Raw genomic sequence first — 23,561 nt, 5'->3', positions numbered from 1 at the left:
GGCCAACAGAGTGGAAAAGGATAGAAGAGCATCAGGTAATAAGTTGCAATGCCCCTGAGGTGAGAGTGGGTCCTCACGGTTGGAGGTTCCTATGGTTAATCATCTAGGAAAGGGGCCATTTGGTGTATCAACTTTTTATTCAGGAGACTGGAATCAGGAGACCACTCTGAGGCTGTTGGTAGAGGGATGCTACTATCTCCCTTTCAGAAAGGATTTGGATTTCAAAAGCTTTAAATGACTTTTCTGGGACTCTTGGGCAAAAGGAGTCACAGAGTACTTCTGCCATAGAGAGATCTGAGGTACTTTGATTATATCCCATTTTGTGAGTTACATTATTAGTTGCATATCACTCTCTCTGTTCTCTTCCCTTTTGATATCTTCAAGTATTTAGATAAATTTTGTAGAAGTGTCCACCTTTGTGTCTGCTCTGTGATGGGAAATTAAACAATGACAGCAACAACAAAGTATGTCTACATTGGCATTGAAAGGCTAAAGAAATACTGAGCCTGCCAAGTCCAGCCTGGTGGGAACAGTAGCCAGTAGTAAAAGGCTCCTAAGGGGAAGAAGGATCCCTTTTATGAAAGCTGCAGCATCAATTTAGTCTCTACTTTCTACATGAATAGGTTCCTTCTGCGGCCAGCTCTGAGGAAGCTGGTTTGATTTTTTTAAATGGAGCTAATCTTTTCTTTACAGCCCACCCCCCACCATTGATTGCATACTCCTTGAAATAAGATGCTTTGTCTTTGTGCCCTCAGTGTCCAGGAGATAGTGGGCACTCCATAAATGCTAGTTTGAGATGACTGAATGTATACAAGACATTGTTATGTTCCATGAACAGTTTATCATCTAGTCATGGTGATCAAATGCATTTGTGACTGCATTCAGAAGTACTGGAGGTTACAAGAAAGGGCTTTGAAATATTGATCGCTGAGGAAGGAGAAATTACTTCCAGCATGGAAGCATCAAGCTTGGGATGGACTTCATGAAGGAGAAAACAGAAGGCTGGGCCTCTATAGCTGGAAAGAATTTCCACAAATAAGAAGGGAATATATATATGTATGATTACATGAACGGTGTGAATCTACATTGTGTACAACCATAGAAATGAAAAGTTGTACCCCATTTGTGTACAATGAATCAAAATGCAGTCTGTAAAATTAAAAATTTAAAAATGACAGCATTCAAGCCAAGAATAAACTAAAGCTAAAACAAAACAAAAGGGAATATAGGCTGAGAGTATAGCTCAGTGGTAAAGCATGTGCTTAGCATGCACAAAACCCTGGGTTCAATCTTTAGCACAAGGGGAAAAAAAGGAAAGCAAGAAAAGAATACCTGCCAGGGAGAAGGAACACTGAAAGCAAAGTCAAGGAAGGGAGATGCCCATTAGCAATTTTTTTTTTGTTTTTGTTTGTGCCCCCACCCCTCCACCCCTGCCCCACCCAGGAGAGAAAGAGGAAGCATCAAAGCTAGAGAAGTGTACTGGCACCAGTTGCAGAACCCCTGAAAAATTTCTTTCTCAGTGGGTGAGGCCTCTTGTCTAACACCAAAATTTTTAAATATAAAAGGGCTGGGTTGTAGTTCAGTGATAGTGTTTGCCTAGTCTGCATAAGGTCCTGGTTTCAATTCCCAGTACCAATAAATAGATAAATTTAAATTTAAGAAATCATAAACAAATTATTCCCAGTGCAACTTGATAGCTAGGATTGGCTTTTTATGATAGACAAAATTTCTTAGCTGCGAGAGCTAAACACTAAGATAATTTATAAAACACAAGAATAATTTATCAGTGGCAGCTTTCAATGTTTTTCCTAGAGATTTTTGTAAATAAAAGATATTTGTAAATGATTTCCTGTTCTCTCAAGATCATGAGACTGTGTTAAACAAATTCCCAAATTCTGTTATTTGATTCAATTCAACAAACGTGTCTTCCCAGCTAGTGTATGTGAGCATAGGGTTATATGCTTGTGATAGTAATCATTGCAACATCTTCAGCACCTAGTGTAGGGCTTGATACCTGGGAGGCCCTGAGTAAATGTTAATTCTATGGATGAACAAGAAATGCCCACAGCAGTGATTTGTTTCTGGACTTTAGGCATATGTTACTTAGTAACCAGGTTATTGCATCTTGTCTCTTAGATAATAACATTGGCTAACATTTTTCCAACTCAATCTCAAATCTATTGAAGTAGGTACCACTAGTGTCCATACTTGAAAAGTGGGGGACTTGGAATTTGAAGAAGAAAAGGTACCTATTCAAGGTTACATGGGTAGAATGTAGTTGGAACAGGGTTCAAAACAGGCACTCTGACACCAGAATCCCTTAGCTTACACAGTGCTACATCTTCAGTCATTTTCTCTTTTACTTCAAAATTAACCAACCATCTGTCCTTCACATGTATGGCATAGAGCAATCCATACCACCTTCAGCAAAGGTCATGTATATTGAGGAGATGGACCCATGATCCATTTTATCAAAGTGAAAATTAAAACTCAGGGAAAGTGAACCCTCATCATCTAGGATGACATTATTACTGTCATCACCACAGCTTATTTCATCGGCCAAACACCATGTACCAGGCACCCAGGTAAACTCTTTCCACACCTCATCTTATTTAATGCCTTATTCTTAGTTTTTAGTTAAACTGTCTTCTGAATTTTTACCCACACTTCTCTGGATCACGATGACTAAAACCACTTAAAGTAGCATCAAAGTTACTAGTGTTCCAAAGCAATTTATAGGGAGAACTGCTCAACCCCTTCATTTTCAAATATGGGAATTGAGATTTTTGGAAGGTGACATGCCTCATCCAAAGTCAAGCAGGTGGTGGCCTTGCTGGAGCTGGAAGAGACTTCCTGAATTATTTTCCAGAAATCTGGATAATAAGCTGTACAGCCAGTCACGTTTGTTTTACCCAAGGCATAGCACATAAATGAAAAGGTATGTTTTTTTTTTAAATGCACTTATCTAATGAAGGGTACTTATTACTATTCATGACTTATTATCCATGGTGTGCTATTAGATAAATTGTGCCCTGTGAATCACCTTCTTCCCTGCCCAACACATACTTCTTTAGCATCCCTTTGGAGGCACAACCGCAATTATGCAGGTGGCAGCGGCGGCCTAATAGGCCCTTTGTGACTGGACCACTGCGGACCAAACGGCCCGTAGACTGTTCTCGCCTTCCAATCAGGGCTCAGAACCACTGAGCTACACCAATCAGAGATTACCCGACTCTCAACAAGAGCCAATTAGGGGTTCGAGCACAAGAACAGGGTAAGCCTCGGACAACGATCAATCAGGGAGGAGCGGCGCACTGGCGCCCAATCAGCGACTTTCAGGCCTTAGTCATGGGCGGCACCAGCTCGAGGTCCGCGAACCGACCAATCAGCATGCGAGCGCCGGCCGGTAGGCGCGTGGGGGCGGAGCTTGTTGGCACCGCGGAGTGGTGGTGGGCGCCGCGAGGAGCGAGGCCGGGTGAGAGCCCGCGGCCTCAGTCACTGGCTGGGTCGGGGTGGGGGTGGGGGTGGGGGCGGGGGCGACTGAGGGTCGGGGGCGGGGTGGTGGCGCGAGGGTCAGAAGGGGAGGGCGCGCGGGGGGCGGGCAGAGGCGCGGGGTGGCGCCGGACCGACTAACCCTCAGAGCTTCGGTATGCAATGTGGTGAGGTGAGGGACAGAGTAGCGGGCTCCGGGAGGTGGTCGGCTCTAGCCGGATGGTGGAGGGAGGAGGGGACACTGTTACCATGGCAACGCATGTGCGCAAAGTGGAAGGCCCCGGCTCCTGGACCCTTTTCACCCCCGGAATGTGCCTTTACCTTAATTCCACCTCCTGCCCATCCGCGCCCCATAGGGCCTTCATCACTATGGCTCGTGGGTTCCCAGGCTGGTACCAACGCAGAAATAACCCACTTCGGGCCGTCTCTCCTCCACAGCTTAGCTATTCTCCACCCTCTCCCCTCCCTCCCTCCTGCAGTCCAGTCCGAGGCAGAAGGATTAAGCTTGCCCTGGCGTACTCGTTACAGCAGGCCTTTGCGGTGTTACCACCTGGGCTAGTTCTCAGGCAATCTCCGAATAGCCACATCTGGGCTTCCTCGTCGCAGCTCATTCTGGCGACTGGCGGCGTGGCGATTCCGCGGTCAGAGGTACCCGGGATGATTCCCAGAGAGAGAATTTTTAAAGGCACCCAATGAAGAACCTGTGTATAAGAAGTGCTCAGAAAATGGGTCTCATTGAATAAAGACCACCATGGCAGCTTTCCATTCCAACTCTGTCCAATAGAAATTAATTTTACATTTTCTAGTAACTATATTAAAGCATAAAACTGGTTAAGTATATTTTATATAATCCAGAATATACAAAATATTATAGCATATAACCAGTAGTAACTTATATTTGAAATTATTTTTTTTATATTTGAAATTATTCCAAATCTATTGCAGATCTTTAAGCATTTCTGGTTTTTGTTTTTGTTTTTTTTTTGGTACCAGGGATTGAATTCAGGGGCACTTAACCATTGAGCCACATCCCCAGCCCTTTTTTATGTAGAGACAGATTTCACTGAATTGCTTAGCGACTTGCTAATTTGCTGAGGCTGGCTTTGAACTTCAAATCATCCTGCCTCAACCACCCCAGCTGCTGGGATTACAGGTGAGCACCACCGTGCCCAGCCAGCATATCTCAGTTCTAACCAGCCACATTTCAAGTGCTCATTGGCCCTATTTGTTCAGTGACTACCTTATTTATTTATTTTGCAGGGTCCTGGAAATTGAACTCTGGGTCTCACATACTACACCCTCAGGCCCTCATGGCTACCAGATTAAACTGAGCAATGTATATGTGTATGTTGTGACCAAAACCTTATATCAAAGTCACCAATGTTCTTTGAAACCTTCTAGTCCTCCTGTTTGCAAAGTTGTGCTGTGCAATAAGGCAACAAAAAAATATTAGACTGGTCCTTTTCTTTAAGGAGCTTCCAGCCTAGTTGAGGAAAAAATATATAACCAAAGATTAAGTAGTATTTTAAGTGGGTATATTTCAGGCAATAGTAAAGACTGGGAGTAAGGGTTGGGACTGTAGCTCAGTGATAGAGCATGTGCTTAGCATTTGAGTGACCCTGGGTTCAATCCTCAGCACCAGAAAAAGAGAGAGAAAATGAGGAGTATATGATTGACAAATGAGATGACTGATAATTATTCTTAGGAATTCAAGAGAAGAATACTTCAGGCTCATGCAGTAAAGGAAGACTTGAGCCTGGTCTTGAAAAAATGGGTAAGTCTTGGATAGCTGAAAAAGATGGGGAGGGAATGGCACTGAATATAGTTTCTTTTGTTTTTAGGTTTGAAAGTTTGCAGAATCCTGAGGCTTTCCCACTGAAAAAGGCGTTCCTCTTCCACTGACAGTTTCCCACCATGATTCATAGTCTTTTCTTGATCAACTCCTCTGGAGATATTTTCCTGGAGAAACACTGGAAAAGTGTGGTCAGTCGTTCTGTTTGTGATTACTTTTTTGAGGCGCAGGAGAGAGCAACTGAGGCAGAAAATGTGCCTCCAGTTATCCCTACCCCTCACCATTATCTCTTAAGTGTTTACCGCCACAAGATCTTTTTTGTGGCTGTGATTCAGACCGAAGTCCCACCTCTGTTTGTCATTGAGTTCCTTCACCGAGTAGTGGACACATTTCAGGTTAGTGAATGTGGGAAGATTCATACATGTAAGCCGCCCCGTCTTCATAGTCCTGTTTCCATTGTATTCAGCCTCAGTTAAAAAAATGTTTTGAGAAATCAAAACTCTACTGTTGTTCACTTTTTTCTTATCTGATTAAGATTCTTATTTCTAGTTATTGCATTGGCTGCATTCAAAATGAGAGATTGAATACTTTTGAACCCATGATTAGTGTGTTTAATTCTGGTTCTATATTTTGCTCACAGAGTAGAGTTTAGATTTTCTTTTTTTTTTTTAATATATTGAACTTGCTGGGGCTGGGGAGATAGCTCAGTTGGTAAAGTGCTTGCCTTGCAAGCACAGAGTCCTGGGTTCAATCCCCAGCACCGCAAAAAAAAAAAAAAAAAAAAAAAAAAAAATATATATATATATATATATATATATATGACTTGATGCTAACCTTTGTTATATGTGTTGCTTTTGAGTTGCATCAGAAAGTGATAAATGTTTAAAGTTTTATAAAAGAAAAAACAGAAAAAGCCAAGTAATGTTTTTCTTAACTGTTCCTGCAGGGGTAATTTGTGAACCCATACTTCCATCTTTGGTTTGGTGTGGTTATTTATAGCATGTGACTGCTAGTGTACTTTTCTTTTTTCTTATAGGGGTTGATTTTGAATAGTTCCAGTAATAAACTCTTGTTACAAACATAAGGTTGGGAAATCTTCTGTATCTGTAAGAATTTGTAACACATTTTACAAGATATAGTTTTCATTTTGATTTGAAGGTCTTGGGGGTCGGGGAATGTAGGATAGAAGGGAGGTAAGTTTACCAAGCTATGAGAACATCATTTATAGCACAGGATTGGATTTATATAGTGAAATCCTCTTCCTAACAAAATCACTCACCTTCTAACTGTTGTAATTATATATATAACTCAGATGATAAGTTAGAAGCAAAGCCCCTTTGGTTTAACTTCTATGTCAAGTAAGGTCCGGAATTAGTCTCAGGAATTTGGGAATTGTGGAATTGGAGAAGAGAATGAGAACCCAGACATTATGATAAAAATTAAAAATCAAGTCAAGAAGTCCATTCATTTATACTCATCTCTATATCACATGTCTAGAGCTGTTCTTATTCCCAAGAAAATTAAAATATATTTTATAAGATTTTTCTCCAAATACTCTGGGATAGTACTGTTAATATAGGATTCCAGTTATTCAGCATACTAGCTCCTTTACACAGGGAAAACCTGAGAATTAATAGGTTTGGGGATGTAGCTCAGTGATAGAGCAACTATGTACCTTGTGTGAGATTCTGAATTCAGCGCCCAGCACTGCAAGAACAAAAACAACAAACCCCTAAGAACGATAAGCCCCAGTATGTGAAGGAACTAGAAGTAATTCCAGTAGTTATGACCTTATATCATTTTAACTGTGCCTTGCTGTGATTTCCACATAATACTTTACTCGTCCTAAGATTAACAGTTCAATTAGTGCAACTCAATAGCTGTTGCTTATTGTCGTACTAATATTATGTAACTCATTGCAAGACAGATAGTGTGAAAGTTATTTAATCTCTTTGAAATCAAAGAGGAATTTGAGAAAGCAGAGTAGCTTTTAAAGCAGTTATTAGAAGTAAATGTACAGGGGCTGGGGTAGAGTGCTTACCTAGCTTGCATGAGGCCCTAGGTTAAGAGTCTCAGCACCACGTATCAATAAATAAAATAAAAGTACATTGACAACTAAAAAAATATTAAAAAAAAAAAAAGTAAATGTACATATCCTGATTTCAATGTCTGTTTTTTTTTTTTTTTTTCTTTTCTTTCCTTTTTTTTTTTTTTTTTGGCTACCAGGGATCAAACCCAGGGATACTTAATCACTGAACGACTTGAACTACATCCCTGGCCCTTTTTATTTTTAATTTCAAGACAGGGTCTTGCTAAGTTCTTTAGGCCCTTGCTAAGTTGCTGAGACTGACTTAGAACTTGGAATACTCTTGCCTCAGCCTCTCAAGTAGCTGGGATTCCAGGTGTGCACCTCCATCCCAGCTCAATGTCTTTTTTTGATATTTACCCTTTGTGACACCATAATTTTTCTAGTCCTAAAATATGATAACAGAATTCCAGCTATAGAATTGTAGGGGCTTTTGCTACAAGTCTCCTTTCCAAGTGCTTATTTCACATTGTTTGGTTTATATAAAATCAAGTGAAGTGGTTTTTTAATTTAATTTTTTAAATATTATCACTTTGGGAAGGAAATATGTGACAGTTTTCCCCCTTAAATCTTCATTTTTTGTTTTAGGAATATATTTCTGTCTCCTAAGTGTCTTGGGAATTGGGATCTGACAATTGAGATTGTGTAATTTTGACTTCATCTAGTATAATGTGTTCAATATTAGATGTCATAGACATGGCAAGATGGTAAAACAATCCAAAAATCATACCATAGCATGAACAGTAGAGAGATCTTAGAAGTTTGGTTCTGAGAAGAAGAAAAAAATGAGTGACAATTTGTTGTTTTCTTCAGATAATGGCAGTGCTATTATGTAAGCTTGCTCTGTAAGGCAGCTAGGAGGAGGCAGATTTTAGTTTAGCAAAAGAAAGAATTCTTAATAACCAGAGCTGACCATGAGTAGAACTGTTCAAAGGAGCTAGTATGATTCTTAGAAGAGGTAAATTTCCCTTCACTGAATGAATTAAAAAAGCATTGCATGACTATCTCAGAGGCCCTGTAAAAGATGGAATGACAGTGTTAGAAGGATACACTAAATGACTATATGCATTTCTTCCTAAATCATTATCATTGTCATATATTCTATTTCACATAGTACTTTATAATGTATAAAGCACTTTCATGGACTTTATCATTTAATCATTCATTCTTAGTCCTTACAACATTGCTGTGTATTCAAATGGTATTATCCTAATTATTACTACTAAAGAAATCAAGACCCAGCTTGGTTAACACAATTGTTATGGGTTGCATATGAGATGTCCCCTAAAAGTTCTGTTTTAATGTAGAAATAGTCAGAGATAAAATGATTGGATTATGAGAGTTGTAACCTAATAAATCTATCCTAGTTTGAATGGACTGAGTGGTAACTACAGTGAGTCACTAGGGGCATGCCCTCGAAGGGTTCATTCCTTGAAAGGGTTCATCCTCCCTGTGAGCCCCATCCCCTTTCTCTCTGCTTCCTGGCTGCTGTGAGCTGAGCAGCACTCATCTACCACACCCTTCCACCATGATGTTCTCCTTCACCTTGGGTCCAAATCAATGGAGTTGACCATCTGTGGACTGGGACCTCTGAAACTGAGCCAAAATAAACTTTTCTCCCCTGAGTTGTTCTTATCAGGTAATTTTTTTTTTTTTTTTTTCACTGTGATAGAAAGCTGAGGAACACAGAGAATGATTTGATCTAATCAGTGATAAGATTATAATCCAGGTCTTCTGTATTGGCATCCAGTGCTTTTTACAGATGCCAGATGATACAGTATATAACTTTTGTCCTTGTCATTGAGACAGGGTTTTTCAGTGTTCTCTGGGCTCCCCTCAAACTCCTGGATTTAAGCAGTTGTCTTGCCTCAGCCTCCCAGGTAATTGGGATTATGGACATATGCCACCCTTGCCCAGCTGGTTTACCCTTTTTAATAAAATGAAAAAGAATTCCTAGAATTCTAGAATTAGTGCTGCCCAAGAAATTTTCTTCAGTGCTAGCTTATCCGCCTCATTCCAGTTTTTTCTTTCTCAACTTTATTCACTGCACAAATGTGAAGAAATAGCACAACTAAGGGTAAAAAGATTTTCATGTACAATTCAAATTCTTATTCCTAAGCACATAAAATAATCCAGATTCATTTTTGTATTCTATATATTTTATCAAGTAGAGGAAACTAATCCAAAGAGTTACATTGACTTCATCTAGTTTATAGAAGCAGCTATTAATGACAATACTACCAGAAGTTAGTGTTGCCTCTATCAAATCAGGCTGCCTAAGAGAACTGTGGTTATGCTCCATTTCAGCATTGTAGGAGAGTACCACAGAAGCACTGGGTAAACCTGTGTGGACTGAACCAGATCCTTACTCTTTAAGAACATTGTTTTATTTATTTACTTATTTTTTTACAGTCTCTGGACAATAAATGTACATATTATATCTTCATCAGGATTATTTTGGAGTCTGTTCAGAGCCAGTTATCAAAGACAATGTGGTTGTGGTTTACGAGGTATTGGAAGAGATGCTTGACAATGGGTTTCCTTTGGCTACTGAGTCAAACATTCTCAAAGAACTGATAAAGCCTCCTACTATCCTTCGGACAGTTGTCAACACCATAACAGGTATGGGAGTTGGGGGGCCCAACAAGAAGCTGCTCTCATCCTGTATGTAACTTAGTCTGGTATGTGCATTATTTTGAATGTTTGTGAATCTCAGGTGTTCAGGTACTTTAATATTACTCTTTATGGTCTCTTAATCTAGCCTGAAATAATATTTTTTGTTATATAGAAAATACCCTGATTTCAATGACAAAATGAAGTATTTCATGGGGTAGGTATGTAGCTCTGTGGTAAAGCACTTGCCTAGAATGTTCAAGGCCCTCAGTTCCATTTCCAGCATTGCCAAAAAAAAAGTCTTCTTTTAAAAATTTTAAAAATATATTTTGTATTTTAGTTTTAGGTAGGCACAATACCCCTATTTTACTTATTTATTTATGTATTTATTTATTTATATATTTATTATTAGTGCTGAGGATCAAACCCAGGGCCTCATGCATGCTAGGCGAGCACTCTACCACTGAGCCACAACCCCAGCTCAAATCTTTTTATTTAGCAGATTTTTTTGGATTGCAAAAGAAAAACATGATTATTATATAGACACTTCAGAAACATAGAAAAGCATAAGGAGGAACATGAAAATCCCTCTTAATCTCACCACCACTCTTAACATACTGGTATATATGTTTCTAGATCAGTAAATGGTGAATGGGACTTTTTAAAGCAAAAACACTTGTATAGTTTTTAAACTTAACTTTTATCAACATTTTATGAACACCTTATTTCTATATCACTATTAATGATTTTGTAGTTTTTCATATGGAATGGATGCAAGTTATTTACTCAATCCCTGTTTATGTTATTTTTGACTTTTTGTTCTTTTATAACAAGGGATTAACATATACTTAAATCTGTGTATATCCAGTATGATTTATTTTCAATACTAGAAATGGAAGTGCTAGGCCAATGGGTGTGTATATTTTAGGGATTTTGTGCTGTGCCAAGTTTCCCTCCAGAAAAGTAAATATGAATTTATGCTTTTAGTAGCAATATCTATGCATCCTAGGCAACCCTATCATTATTAACATTTTTAGAGACTTTGGCAATTTGATAGATACTTTGTTGGCATCTTGTTACTTATGCACTCAGTTTTTCTTTCTTTCTTTTTTTTTTTTTTTGTTACTAGTGAGATTAAAATTTGCATGAGTTTCTTGATTGCTTTTCCTCTGTTGAGGATTAACTTTTCATGTTCTTTGCCCAACTTTGTTGTTCTTGTTGAAATGTTTTTCTTTTCTTATACTGATTTAAAAGAATTCCTTCCGTTTAAGGATATATTTCTAATATACAGGGTACTTTGTAAGAGTTCTTTATATATTTTGAATACTGCATTGCAGATATTATTTCACAATATGTCACTTTTCATCTAACATCATTCATGGTGTTTGTTTAGACACATATTAAATGGTTTGATTTGCTGGGTACATGCATTACACCCAGTAAATAACTTGCATGTGCCTGTAATCCCAGTGACTCAGGAGGTTGAGGAAGGAGGATCCTGAATTTGAGATCGACCTCAGCAACTCAGGCCCTAAGCAACTTAGTGAGACCCTGTCTTAAAATAAAACAGAAAAAGGGGATGAGGGTGTAACTCAGTAGTAGAGCACCTCTGGGTTCAACTCCCAGCACAACTAACTAAATAAGTAAATAAAATGTTTTGATTTAGTCAAATTAATCATTACGCTTTATTAATGTTTTGTATTTTGGGACTTATTTAATGAATAACAAGAGTCTCATGGAATTTGAAAACTATTAGAAAAATGCACTTTAGAAAAGTGTAAATATTAAGAATAGCTAGGGCAGTTTTGAAAAAGAATTACAAGGGTTGAAAGGATTTTTCCTATTAAATGTTAAGGCATATTAAGTGATGCAGAACAAATTATTAGAGTAGTAATACTAGAAGAGCCAAGACAGTTTTGCAAATAAATTTTTAAAAAATAGAAGTTTTAATTTGCATTCCTCTAATTACAAGATATGATAAGCACTTTTTTGTATATTTGTTGATCACCTGTATATCTTTAAAGTGTCTGCCCAGTTCCTTAGCCCATTTATTGATTGGGTTCTTTGTATTTTTGGTGGAAAATTTTTTAAGTTCTTTATACATTTTAGAGATTAGTGCTGTGTCTGAAGTGTGTGTGGAAAAGATTTTCTCCAACTCTGTAGGCTCTCTTTTCACATTATTGATTGTTTCCTTTGCTGAGGAAAGACTTTTTAGTTTGAATCCATCCCATTTATTAATTCTTGCTTTTATTTCTTGCACGCTGGGGGTCTTGTTAAGGAAGTCTGATCCTAAACCAACATGATGAAGATTTGGGCCTACTTTTTCTTCTATTTGGTGCAGGGTCTCAGGTCTAATTCCTAGATCCTTGATCCATTTTGAGTTGAGTTTTGTACAGGGTGAGAAAGAGGGGTTTAATTTCATTTTACTGCATGTTTTGCCAGCAGTTTGTCCTACCAGATACAGGATATAGTATGAAGTTCTAACAACTTTAATAATATGGCAATAAATATGGTGTTTTTTCAATATTCTGAGTTCATTTTAAGCCTTAAAAACATTGTTAGTGTTTGGATCATTTATGGATATTATGAAGTTATTTAGGCCTCACTTAAATCTTGCTTAAACCTGAAAAAAAAAGCTGAAATCTTTTATCAACATGCTGAATATATGTGTTTATTGTTTCTTTCTTAGAGTAAAAAGATCCAGGAAATGAAATAGAAAATAAATTATTTATAGCATTTTTTATTTCAGTATAAAATCTTTGAATTAAATTTTTTGATGCAAAAATGTAAAATTCGTCTACAGTTCTTAAAGACAGGAAAGGATCTAATTTATGTTCCTAAGTTTTAACATTAGTATGAAACAGACCGTATTGATGTGTACATTTTAATACTACTATTAATGTACCCTAGAACCTACCTTATGCTTCAGTACTTTTTTTACCCATGAAAATTTTATGTCAATATGTAGATTTCCAATGCTACTGAAAGTCAATGCATTATTTAGGCTGTAAGCTATTGTGGAATTTGAGACACTAAGTTCAAGTTACTTTCAAACCCAAAATATGATATCTGTCTCTCAGGTAACTTTTTTTAAAAACCTTTTTTCTGATCAAGGAGACAGACCAGATGGCGACAATGAGTTTAAAAATAGACTAGGTTGCCCTACATAGAAGTTGGGAAACACTCATCTTCTTTTTGATAGTGCATGGATAGTGGGAACATAGAAACTTCTAGGAAAATGTTCACTGTTAGAATCAAATTGACATTAAATTACCAATTTGATTCTAAAAGTATCAATATTAATTATCTCAGGAAGTACCAACGTGGGTGACCAGCTTCCAACTGGGCAGCTGTCAGTGGTGCCTTGGCGACGGACTGGGGTAAAATATACCAACAATGAGGCCTATTTTGATGTGATTGAAGAGATTGATGCCATTATTGACAAATCAGGTAGGTGCTCTTAAGATATTTTGAATCATGTGAGATTTGAAACTAGGTGGCCCCTTTTATATAATACTTGTTAGTATCAGACTTATCCTTCATTCAGAACCATTCATCTTAATTTAGTGCCCACTCTGTCGGGCACTGTGCTAGTTAAAAGGGATGGACTTTAATATTTTGATGCAGACCAATGTTTTTTTCCTTTTAATTTTTTGTAGTTGTAGATGGACAGCATGCCTTTATTTGTTTATTTTTATGTGGTACTAAGGATTGAACCCAGTGCCTCACACATGCTAGAGGTAAGTGTTCTGCCACTGTGCTACAGCCCCAGCCTGAAGACCAATGTTTATCTCATGGTTTTACTTGTTTCATAGGTATTATTCTCTTGAATAATAATAAAAAAAGAAGTAACAAACTAATCTCTTATTGATTAGATTTCATTTATAAAAATATTTAATCCCCAGTTGTGATGGTAGAACTAAAATTGAATTACTGATTCAGGGAGCCTTTCTCTCTACCTATTCTAAATGAATAGAAGTCTTAGAGCTTAGAAGTCCTCAGAAAATTCTCTTCATGTTAGTGAACTTATCCATTCAACACTTGTTTATTGAAAACTTGTATTATAGCACAGTGGGCATTTGGTGATAAATTTTTAAGGCATAGTCTGGGGCTGGGGATATAACTCAGGTGGTAGAGTTCTTGCCTAGCATGCACAAGGCCCTGGGTTCAATCCCCAGACCCACTCCCCCACCCAAAAAAAAAAAAAAAAAAGAGGAAAAGACAGAGTCTGTGTCTAAAAGGCTTAAAGTCTAGTGAGAGAAAGTAAAAAAGGTGGAGCATATGAGTGAGAACATACCCATACTAAGCAAAGTGTACAGAGAAGATTGTATTTGCTTCAGCAGCAGAAGAAATAGAAGTTGTTAAGATTTTTGCATTCATTTGGGAGCAAAAACTCTTACAAGTGTCTCCCCAAATATTATTAGAAAATAAAGTAGTTCAGTATGACTGGATTGAGGGCATAAAAAAGAAAAGTGATGAGGCAAAAAGTAGCTTTTCATTTTAGCTTAAATGGGAGATAACCCAAATGTCCAGCAATAGAAAGGATAAATAAACTTCAGTATGGCCATAAAGTAGAGTACTATGTAATAGAGAAAAACAATGAACGATTGATATAACAAACATAAATAAATCATAGCAATATTGAGCAGAAAAGTCAGGCACATACAATTGTACACAATGTGGTTACATTTATGTGAAGTTTGAAAACAAGCACAATTTAAGTTACCTTAGAAGTCAGAATTTGAGGGATGTCTTAACTGGAATGGCTAAGAGGGAGCATACCAGGTTGCTGATGTGGATAGTAATTGCAAAGATGTAAAGATGTGAAGATGTTCACTGAACTGTGAAGTTTTTGAATTTTAACATCAGTGAAAACTTTTTAAAAAATTGATGGCCAGATCTTGAAGAACCTTGTATGCCATTTAAAAAAATATTTTTAGTTATAGGACAATATCTTTACTTTATTTATTTATATGTGGTGCTGAGGAGTGAACCAACGCCTCACACTAGGCATGTGCTCTACCACTGAGCTACAGCACCAACCCCTTGTATGCCATTTTAAAAAATTTATTTATTTTTGTGTAGTTGTCGATGGACAGCATGCCTTTATTTGCTTAATTTTGTATGTAGTGCTAAGGATTGATCCCAGTGCCTCACACATGCTAGGTAAGCATTCTGCCACTGAATCACAGCCCGCCCCTTGTATGCCATTTTAAGGAAGGGGGTTGGGAGAATTTGGAGAGTTCTAAGTTGGAGAGTAACTTTATCAGGCATGTTGTGGAATGATGACTTGAAGCGGGGTAAGACTGCAGGCAGTGAAAACAGAAGGTCATTGCTGAAGTCCAGGCACAAAATACTGCTGTCTATAATGATAGTCAGAGTGGAGAGAAATGAATAATTTGAGAGCTGTAAGTCCTAGAAAAGAGAAGAATTGGTAATTGACTGGACATGGGGATTGAGGAAGTAGAAATAGTCAAAGATGCATCTGCGTTTCTGACTTAGGCAATAGGATAGATGGTATCATCATAACAATATGGAAAATAAAAGGAGTGGTTCAGGGAGCAAGATGACAAATTCACTTTTTCACATGTGGAATTGGAAGCACTTCATGACATCCCAGTGGAATGTCCATTAGGAGTGAGGCTGAACTTAAAAACAGTAGGAAATAGTTGATCATAAATGAAAATTGAAACCTTGGGAAGTAGGTGAGGCAACCTAAGGAGAGAGTATAGAGCAAAAGAAGTTCAGAACTGTGGAAAAACTTACTTAGATATTTAAGGGGCATGCAAAAAAACCTGCAGAAGACACTGAAGCAGAGGAGCTAGAAAAATAGGACTAGGAGAGGTTAGGACAGAAAAGCACTTTGAAAAGGAAGAAGTGATCAACAATGGCAAATCCTGCAGAGAGATCCTGTAGGATAGAGACCACAGGTGTCTGATTTAGCAGCCTCATTGGTGACCTTAGGGAGAGTAGTTTCCAATAGGAAATTTTCTGAACCATTGATCAAGATAATGATACTCTGTGTGATTCTGATACTAGATTGAAAACTCCTTTAGGCTAATAGCTATCTCATTAATCTTTTCACCCCCATTACTTCATCATAGTGTCTCAGCTTTAATATGCAGTTGGTAAATGTTTGGAAGGATGGGTGAATGGGTTGGATAAGTGAATTGGACAGCTGAACAGAAGGAAAGAAGGTGAAAGGAAGCTGGAAAGGCAAAGAAGAAGAGTGAGGGACAAGAGGGAGGAGGTAAGTTAGCTGGGAACGACAGAGGGGTATTTAGTAATTCTCTACATTCTTTTTCTCTATTCCTGCCTCAGGTTCCACAGTTACTGCTGAGATCCAGGGTGTGGTTGATGCCTGTGTAAAACTCACTGGAATGCCAGACCTTACACTTTCCTTCATGGTAAATCCTGGACTAGAACTCCCAGTCTTGGGAGGGGAAATTAAAAACTTCTATAACACTAGAGTGGTGAGAATGGAATAGAACAAGAAGAAATGATTACGGCAGCCACAAAGTTTTTATCAATCTTGAATTTTCTATAAGTAACTAGTATGTGTATGTGTGTGTGTGTGTGAGTGTGTCTTTTAGTAAAAACAGCAACTGAATTACTTTCCTGAAAAAAACATGGGTGTTTGATTCCTACTTGCTTTTCCTTGCCTGGTAATTGTAGAACCCCCGGTTGTTAGATGACGTCAGCTTCCATCCTTGTGTTCGCTTCAAGCGCTGGGAGTCAGAGCGTATCCTATCCTTCATCCCACCTGATGGAAACTTCCGCCTACTCTCTTACCATGTCAGTGCACAGAAGTAAGCAGCTCCTCCCACTCAGAGTGGAATCTGTGTCTGTCTGTGTATGTGGAGATAGTGTGTGTAGTGATTAAGAACTTGGGCTCTAGAGTTACCTAGGATCAAGTTCCAGCTCCTGTAGTTACTAAGTGTATCACTTCAGGGTAGTTATTTCCCTGCTGTTTGTTTTCTTATCTGAAAATAATAAAAGTACCTTTTTATGAGGATTGAGTAAATGAATCTAATAGTGTTTGACACAGAGTGAGTGTTCATCAAATTTACCACTATTATTTTTGTTATGTGTCTAAACAAGAATATTTTTTTCTCAAGTTAAAATCTGAGCAAGCCTATATTCAATGCACTTGACCCCAAAAAGCATTAAATTATGCTATGAAAAAGCATAAAATTTAGTGATTTTTGATCTTGAATGTTCACTTCACTTTGAAGCCTACAGGCTTTTGGATACAAGCAGTATTGTATGGTAGAAGGTGTGCAGATCTAAGAGCCAGGAGAACTCAGAGCCACTAGCCCTGTCCAGTATGATTTGAAGTCATTTAGGAAAACATCTGAAGTACCTGAGATGAAAGACTTTGGAATCAGACTGCCTGAACTTAAACCCTACCTTCAGTGCTTATAGTATATGACCTTCACAAGTTACTTAACCTTAATTAAGTTCAAGGACATCAGTATTCATCTCTAAAATCGGTAACTACTTCACACTTAAGAAGTAGCACATAGTGGCAGTACCTATTTCATTGTTATTAGAGGGATGAAATAAGCTAAGGATTAAATGGATAGTAAGCATTGAGAATAGTGGCTGGTAAACAGGAAGTACTCAGTGATAGAAACCATTATTATTGTAGGATTATTCTGTGACTTCTCTGAGTCTACTTCCTGTCCTGTCAAATCATTATAGCCTGTTCTACCTTTGTTTTTGTGAGGATCAGATAAGGTAAAATAAAAACATCCTCAAGAAATTATGAAAGGTCTGTGGGATATGAATATTACTCTCTCCAGTACAAATAATGATCATATGTCACAAATTAAAACAAATATAGGGACTTCCTTATTGCTCAATATGCCTTTCTCATAGTAGGTTTAATGTGCACTTTGATTTTGTTTATGTTATTCAAGGATTCATCAGAAGACTTAGTTTACTAGCTAATACCTTAGCTTTAAAAAAAAATGATTATTGTATTTTTTTCTATATTTTTAAAGGTAAGGAGTAAGAATACAAGTAAGGGAGAAAAAGTTGCCAAAAGGGCAAAAAAAGCATGATGTAAAAGGAAAAATAGTGCCATCTTCCAGTACATTAGTAAAATGGACTCTTTATCTCTCTTTTCCAGTCTGGTTGCAATTCCAGTGTATGTCAAACATAATATCAGTTTCCGGGACAGTAGTTCACTTGGACGCTTTGAAATAACAGTGGGACCCAAGCAGACTATGGGGAAGACTATAGAAGGAGTGATTGTCATCAGTCAGATGCCCAAAGGAGTCCTGAATATGAGCCTCACTCCATCCCAGGGGACACACACATTTGACCCAGTGACAAAGGTAGGGGGAAAACAGGGCATTTTGAATTGCTGATGTTGAGTAGAAGTAACTGTTAAGAGCTCTCCATGCAGACATTATACCTTATTTGGAAGGTGGGATTAACCAAAGGGACATTGTTTTCTTCTTTGAGATTCCTTATGGTGACAAATAGGATGCTCTATTGAAAAACACTTGAGAGGCAGCTTATGATATTGTGAACAGATGCCCTGAGTTTAGAGCCTAACCACCTCAAATGTGGGGTTCTACTGCATTTAATTACTTTATTATAAAGAACACTTCTCTGTTTAATTTTCTTTGAAGATGCTGTCTTGGGATGTAGGAAAAATAAATCCTCAAAAGCTACCAAGTTTGAAGGGGACCATGAGTCTTCAGGCTGGAGCTTCCAAACCAGATGAAAACCCCACAATTAACCTGCAGTTTAAAATCCAGCAGCTAGCCATTTCTGGTGAGTGACCCACAGCTCAGGTGGCTTTGAAGGAAACAGAAGTTGCTTTCTTCTGTGAAGCACAGACATAAAAAAAATAACTTCCCAAGGCTCCCTATTTATAAGATTTGATTTTGTTACCTGGTATATAATCTTTAGTTAGATCTCTTCCAGCACATTTCTGGGGAAGTTTACAGTCCTTACTTTGAAGTTGGTCTAAATGATCTGAATACAAGTGTTTAAGGCACAAATGATAAGAAATAATATCAGTATAGAGAAGTGTTCACAGACCTTTTTAAGGTCTAATTTGAGGTTCCAAAGATTTTCAGTGTGTGAATACTTCTGCTTTCTTAGCTGGTAATGGAAAAGAATAATTTCCTCTTCTTTCTCCCAATTTCGAAAGACTTTCATATTTGCTTTTAGTGTCATTTTGGAATCATTGGGCCTATCCAGTCCAGTCTACTCCAGACTATACCTACCTTAGGAAGATAGTAATAAGTAGTTATCACCTACTGGGCATTTATTATGTGCTAGATGCTCTTATAAGCTCTTTTAATATGTGTTCTTAGAACAACCCTATGAGGTGGAAAGGAACTGACTTCAGTGTTATATGTATGTTCCTGTTTTTCTTTACTAAAAGACCTTATTTAATGTTAAATGATTAGAATTCAGTTAAGCTATAAGCTTTTTCATCTTAAAACACAATAAATTATAAGCTGTATACAATATAAAATATTTTTGCTAATTACAGTGGGAATACTTAGCAGTCTCTGATCAGTTCATTATTTTTCATTATTAATTCATTAGTTTTATTATTGTTAGTTTATTTGTTCAGTTCAATAACTTGAGCAAAACATACAGTGATCTTATTTTGCCTTAATCCTCATTGCAGTCTGCATCACAGTTTCTGTCTTTCCCACTTGAGGAGGTCTTCTCATAGGATAACTTTTTAGTTGAAGCAGTTTTTTGCTGTCAGCATATGAACAGAAGAATCCCCCAGCTTCACAGAAGTGCTTCATTGTTACAGCAGTCTCTATCTTGCCGATCTCTTTGAACTGAAATGAATGCAAACAATTGTACCACCTACATCTTTTGAATAATACTCATATCTTATTTTTCCTCCTCCCTCCCTTTTTCCTTTCCAGGACTCAAAGTGAATCGTCTGGATATGTATGGAGAAAAGTACAAACCCTTTAAAGGCATAAAATACATGACAAAAGCTGGAAAATTCCAAGTTCGAACCTGAAGGGAAAGTTTCGTAGTGGGAATAGTCATGAACACTTTTTCATTTCTTACTTGTCTAAAAGTAAAAAATATCAGCCTGTCTCTTAGGTCAGTCCCCACCAGGGCCCACCTGCTCCCTTTTTTCCTTAGCCTTCAGTGCCATGGAACTAATCAAGGGAGAAAAGAGTCACCAGGGAGAACAGCATGGAACTGAAACAGTCAGCACCAACTCAGTTCTCAAGAAGAGATGTGTAATGGAGGGTAGCGGTACTTGACGTCTTATTTAACTATACTTAACATGGTTACCATAGAAAAAGACCAACATTTGTTGCTTACTTGGCTTTAATTGTCTAAAGCCTATGAAGAACTTCTTTATAGATTTTTTTTTTTAAGTAGAAAGATTAGAAAAGAAATTAGAAGAAAAATGAATGTTAATTGAAGAAAGGCTAGTTATATATCTCTGATCTTGCTTAACATGTGCAAGACCCTGGGTTCAATCCCCAGCATCATATACAACATGAAAGTGATGTGATCTAGGGCTGGAGTTGTAGCTTAGTGGTAGATACTAGGCATGCCCAGCATGCATGAGGCCCTGGATTTGATCCCCCACACTGCAAAAATTAAAAAAAAAAAAAAAAAGAAAGAAAGAAATATAAAAAGTCCAAAGGTTTGATCTATGAGTGAAAAGAAAGAGAAAATGGTACTAAAGAAGAGTTTTGAGGAAATAAACTAAAGTGAAAGATTGGCAAGACAAGTGATCAACCTTTACATTAAAGAGGGTTAAAAAGAAAATAGTTGGTTTCTTTCTGATCCCTCTAATACATAAAATGTTTATACTTCCAGAAATGAACTGGAAAGTTCTTAAATTGAAGCCCATTATTAACCCAGAAAACCCCAGTAGAATCAGAATTTTCCTTGAAGACTGATGATAATTAAGCTAGCTTTCATATTCTTTAGCTTGCCTTTAGCACTTGGTCTGTGAGAAGGTAACCCACTTTCTTCCCAAAACAATTCTACTGTTTTACAGAATTCACTGCCTTTCTGGTTACCTGATCCTTCCACAGGATTTTCTAAATAGCAGGAGTTTCAGTGCAGCCAGATTTTATGAGTCAGAGTATTGAAGTAGCAATGGCAGCTCATTTCCTATGAAGGTGGACCACAGCTATAACTGAGTGATCCCATATCTACATTTATCTGTGCTGGACTGGTACTAGATCCTGAACCTTCCTGTATGAAACTTTTCCATAGGTAGCCCTTGGTAAAAAGAATGCCTAGCATTGAGAACATGATAGAACCTTGAAGCTGCTTGGTAAAGTTGTCGTTTCTTCAGTCTTTGGTTTTGTATTCTATATTTTTTAACAACAGAGGCAAAAATTTCCCTTAAATCTTTGAATAAAATTAATGTAGGAAGCTGGGCCATGTTGGTCATATATAACCAACCCAGTTTAAGAAACAACTTGAGTACTTAAGGTTTTTCAAATGGGTAATTTTTATTCTATTTTCATGTGTCCATTACTTATTCAAATATCTAAATAAAAGACAGGGCTTTTTGTTTTTGTTTTTGCTATCTTCAAAGTGTAAAACAATATTGTGCTCTGCATTGTGCGTGGAGAAAAAGGAAACCTATGCTCTCCAACTGTAGTTCTCTAAAATCCTGTTTTCAAATACTTGTACAATTTTTTTTGTTTGTTTTTGCTAGTTTTATCTTGCTGCTTCCAGAACTTATATGTGCTACAAAGTAGTGTTGCTTTGTGGTTTTTTTCCTGGGATAAACTGCTGTGTACAACCAGATGTGCTTCATACTCCATCACTCCTCGCTGCAGCCTGTACACACCCACCATGCCTTTCTATCTGTAGATCCCAGAAGGTCCAGAATCACCTCTTCTGAGGACTCTGAAGGGTTTTAAGGTTTCCTAAGTCACAGGAAACAACTAATTTGGTCCCTAAATATTTTACAGCTGTTTTATATCCTCTAGGGCAGCTCATTCTATTTCAAGGGACATAACTAAGAAGAAATAAAGTCTAGACTGTAGGTGCAGGCCTACGCATATGTGAAATAACTATCACACATGGGTATAGCAGACCTCTGGAGTGCAATCAAGCATCACTGCCAGCTTCCTAGTGTGTCAGGTGGCATGAGTAGTGCAGGGTGTCTTAGTTGAGCTGTTCAGTTCCATGTGTGGTTAATGTGCAGAAGTAGCTTCTCTGTTTAAATCTTAATAAAGTTTGAGTTTTACCAGTCCTCTATGACTGAAGTGTTTTGTTACTAGAACTAACAGTAATGCTATGCCATGCATTTGTCAGTAGAAACAGTAAGGAATTTATTTACTCAGGAGGATCTTACTAATTTTTGTTCTCTTCAACCAGATGATATAAAATCATGTATATAGTTTGTTTGATTCTCTGATCACCTCTGGAAAATAGGGGATGTTGGTGTTAATGTCACTTTTAAGGTTGTGACAACTAAGGTCCCTATCAATCAAATTATTTTCCCCCAGGGTATAAGAGACAAAGCCATTAAAGCTACTGGTGTTTATTCTAGTGCTTTCCCTATCCTTTTGACCTGGCTTCTCAGGTTAATTAATTTAGGCTTGGAGCCAGGGTTACAAGGTACTGAACATCTTTATTGTAGAAGAAGTTTTATGGAAGGTAAGACCTTGGAAGTCTATAAGGTGTGGATGCTGATATTTCCAGTCTGTACTGATATTCTTCTGAAAACACCTGTTCAATAGCCACAGTGTTCAGTGTTTGTTAATATTCAGCTTCTTCTCTTCACCATTCTTTAGTATAGTAGTCCCCCTCTTCCTTATCTGCAGTTTTGCTTTTCCCAGTTTCAGTCATCTAAGGTACACCACAGACTGAAAATATTAAAATGGAAAATTCCAGAAAAAAACAAATCATACTTTTTTTTGGTAGTGGGGATTGAACCCAGGTGCACATAACCACAGCCACATCCCCAGTCCTTTTTTGTATTTTATTTAGAGGTAGGGTCTCACTGAGTTGCTTAGAGCCTCACTAAGTTGCTGAGGTTGGCTTTGAACTTGCGATCCTCCAGCCTCAGCCACCCCAGCTGCTGGGATTACAGTTGTGCACCACCACACCCAGCCAGTTCATACATTTTAAATTATTTAAAATGAAACCTTTTACTCTCCTGCCTTATTCTGCTCCATCTTGTCCTACTGTGTCCTGCACCATTGTGCCCTGGACATGAATCATCTTTTTCCAGCATATCTACACTGTGTGTACTATCTGTTAGTCACTTAGTGACCATCTCAGTTATCAGTTTGACCATCACAGTATTATAGTGATTAGGTTCAAGTAACCCTTATTTTACCTAATAGTGGCCTCAAAGCACAAGGAGTAGTCAATTTAGACTGACTTTAGAAAAGCCTAAATTGAAAAGGTGAAAGTTCTCTGTTAATAAGGAAAACAAAAATCTTACACTGAGGTTGCTAAGATTTGTATCTGAAGTTGTAAAGCAAAAGAAATTTTTACTAATTTTGCTGTAGCACCACAAAGTTACTGTCACAGTGCATTATAAGTGCTTAGTTAAGATGGAAGAGGCATCAAATTCATGGGCAGAAGACA

The 23,561-nt window shown here is 37.7% G+C and overlaps 1 protein-coding gene across 2 annotated transcripts; it reads left to right on the top strand.

Annotated features, from left to right (window-relative positions):
* The first annotated feature begins 3,411 nt into the window (after positions 1-3,411).
* On the top strand, positions 3,412-22,215 carry Ap3m2 (adaptor related protein complex 3 subunit mu 2). 2 transcript variants are annotated; one of them, XM_047551835.1, is made up of 9 exons: positions 3,412-3,475; positions 5,334-5,475; positions 9,821-9,992; positions 13,296-13,433; positions 16,305-16,390; positions 16,659-16,792; positions 18,118-18,325; positions 18,626-18,770; positions 19,895-22,215. In XM_047551835.1, the coding sequence occupies exons 2-9, from the start codon at positions 5,407-5,409 to the stop codon at positions 19,993-19,995; spliced, it is 1,053 nt and encodes a 350-aa protein (XP_047407791.1). In that variant the 5' UTR covers positions 3,412-3,475; positions 5,334-5,406; the 3' UTR covers positions 19,996-22,215. The 2 variants fall into 2 exon arrangements, with proteins under 2 accessions (XP_047407791.1, XP_047407790.1); XM_047551834.1 differs by having other exon boundaries at positions 5,334-5,679.
* Positions 22,216-23,561: the final 1,346 nt, after the last annotated feature.

The sequence above is a fragment of the Sciurus carolinensis genome, chromosome 4 (assembly GCF_902686445.1).
Source record: "Sciurus carolinensis chromosome 4, mSciCar1.2, whole genome shotgun sequence".
Lineage (NCBI taxonomy): Eukaryota > Metazoa > Chordata > Mammalia > Rodentia > Sciuridae > Sciurus > Sciurus carolinensis.
The sequence above is the reverse complement of the archived record's forward strand: the minus strand, read 5'-3'. Positions and strand labels throughout refer to the sequence as shown.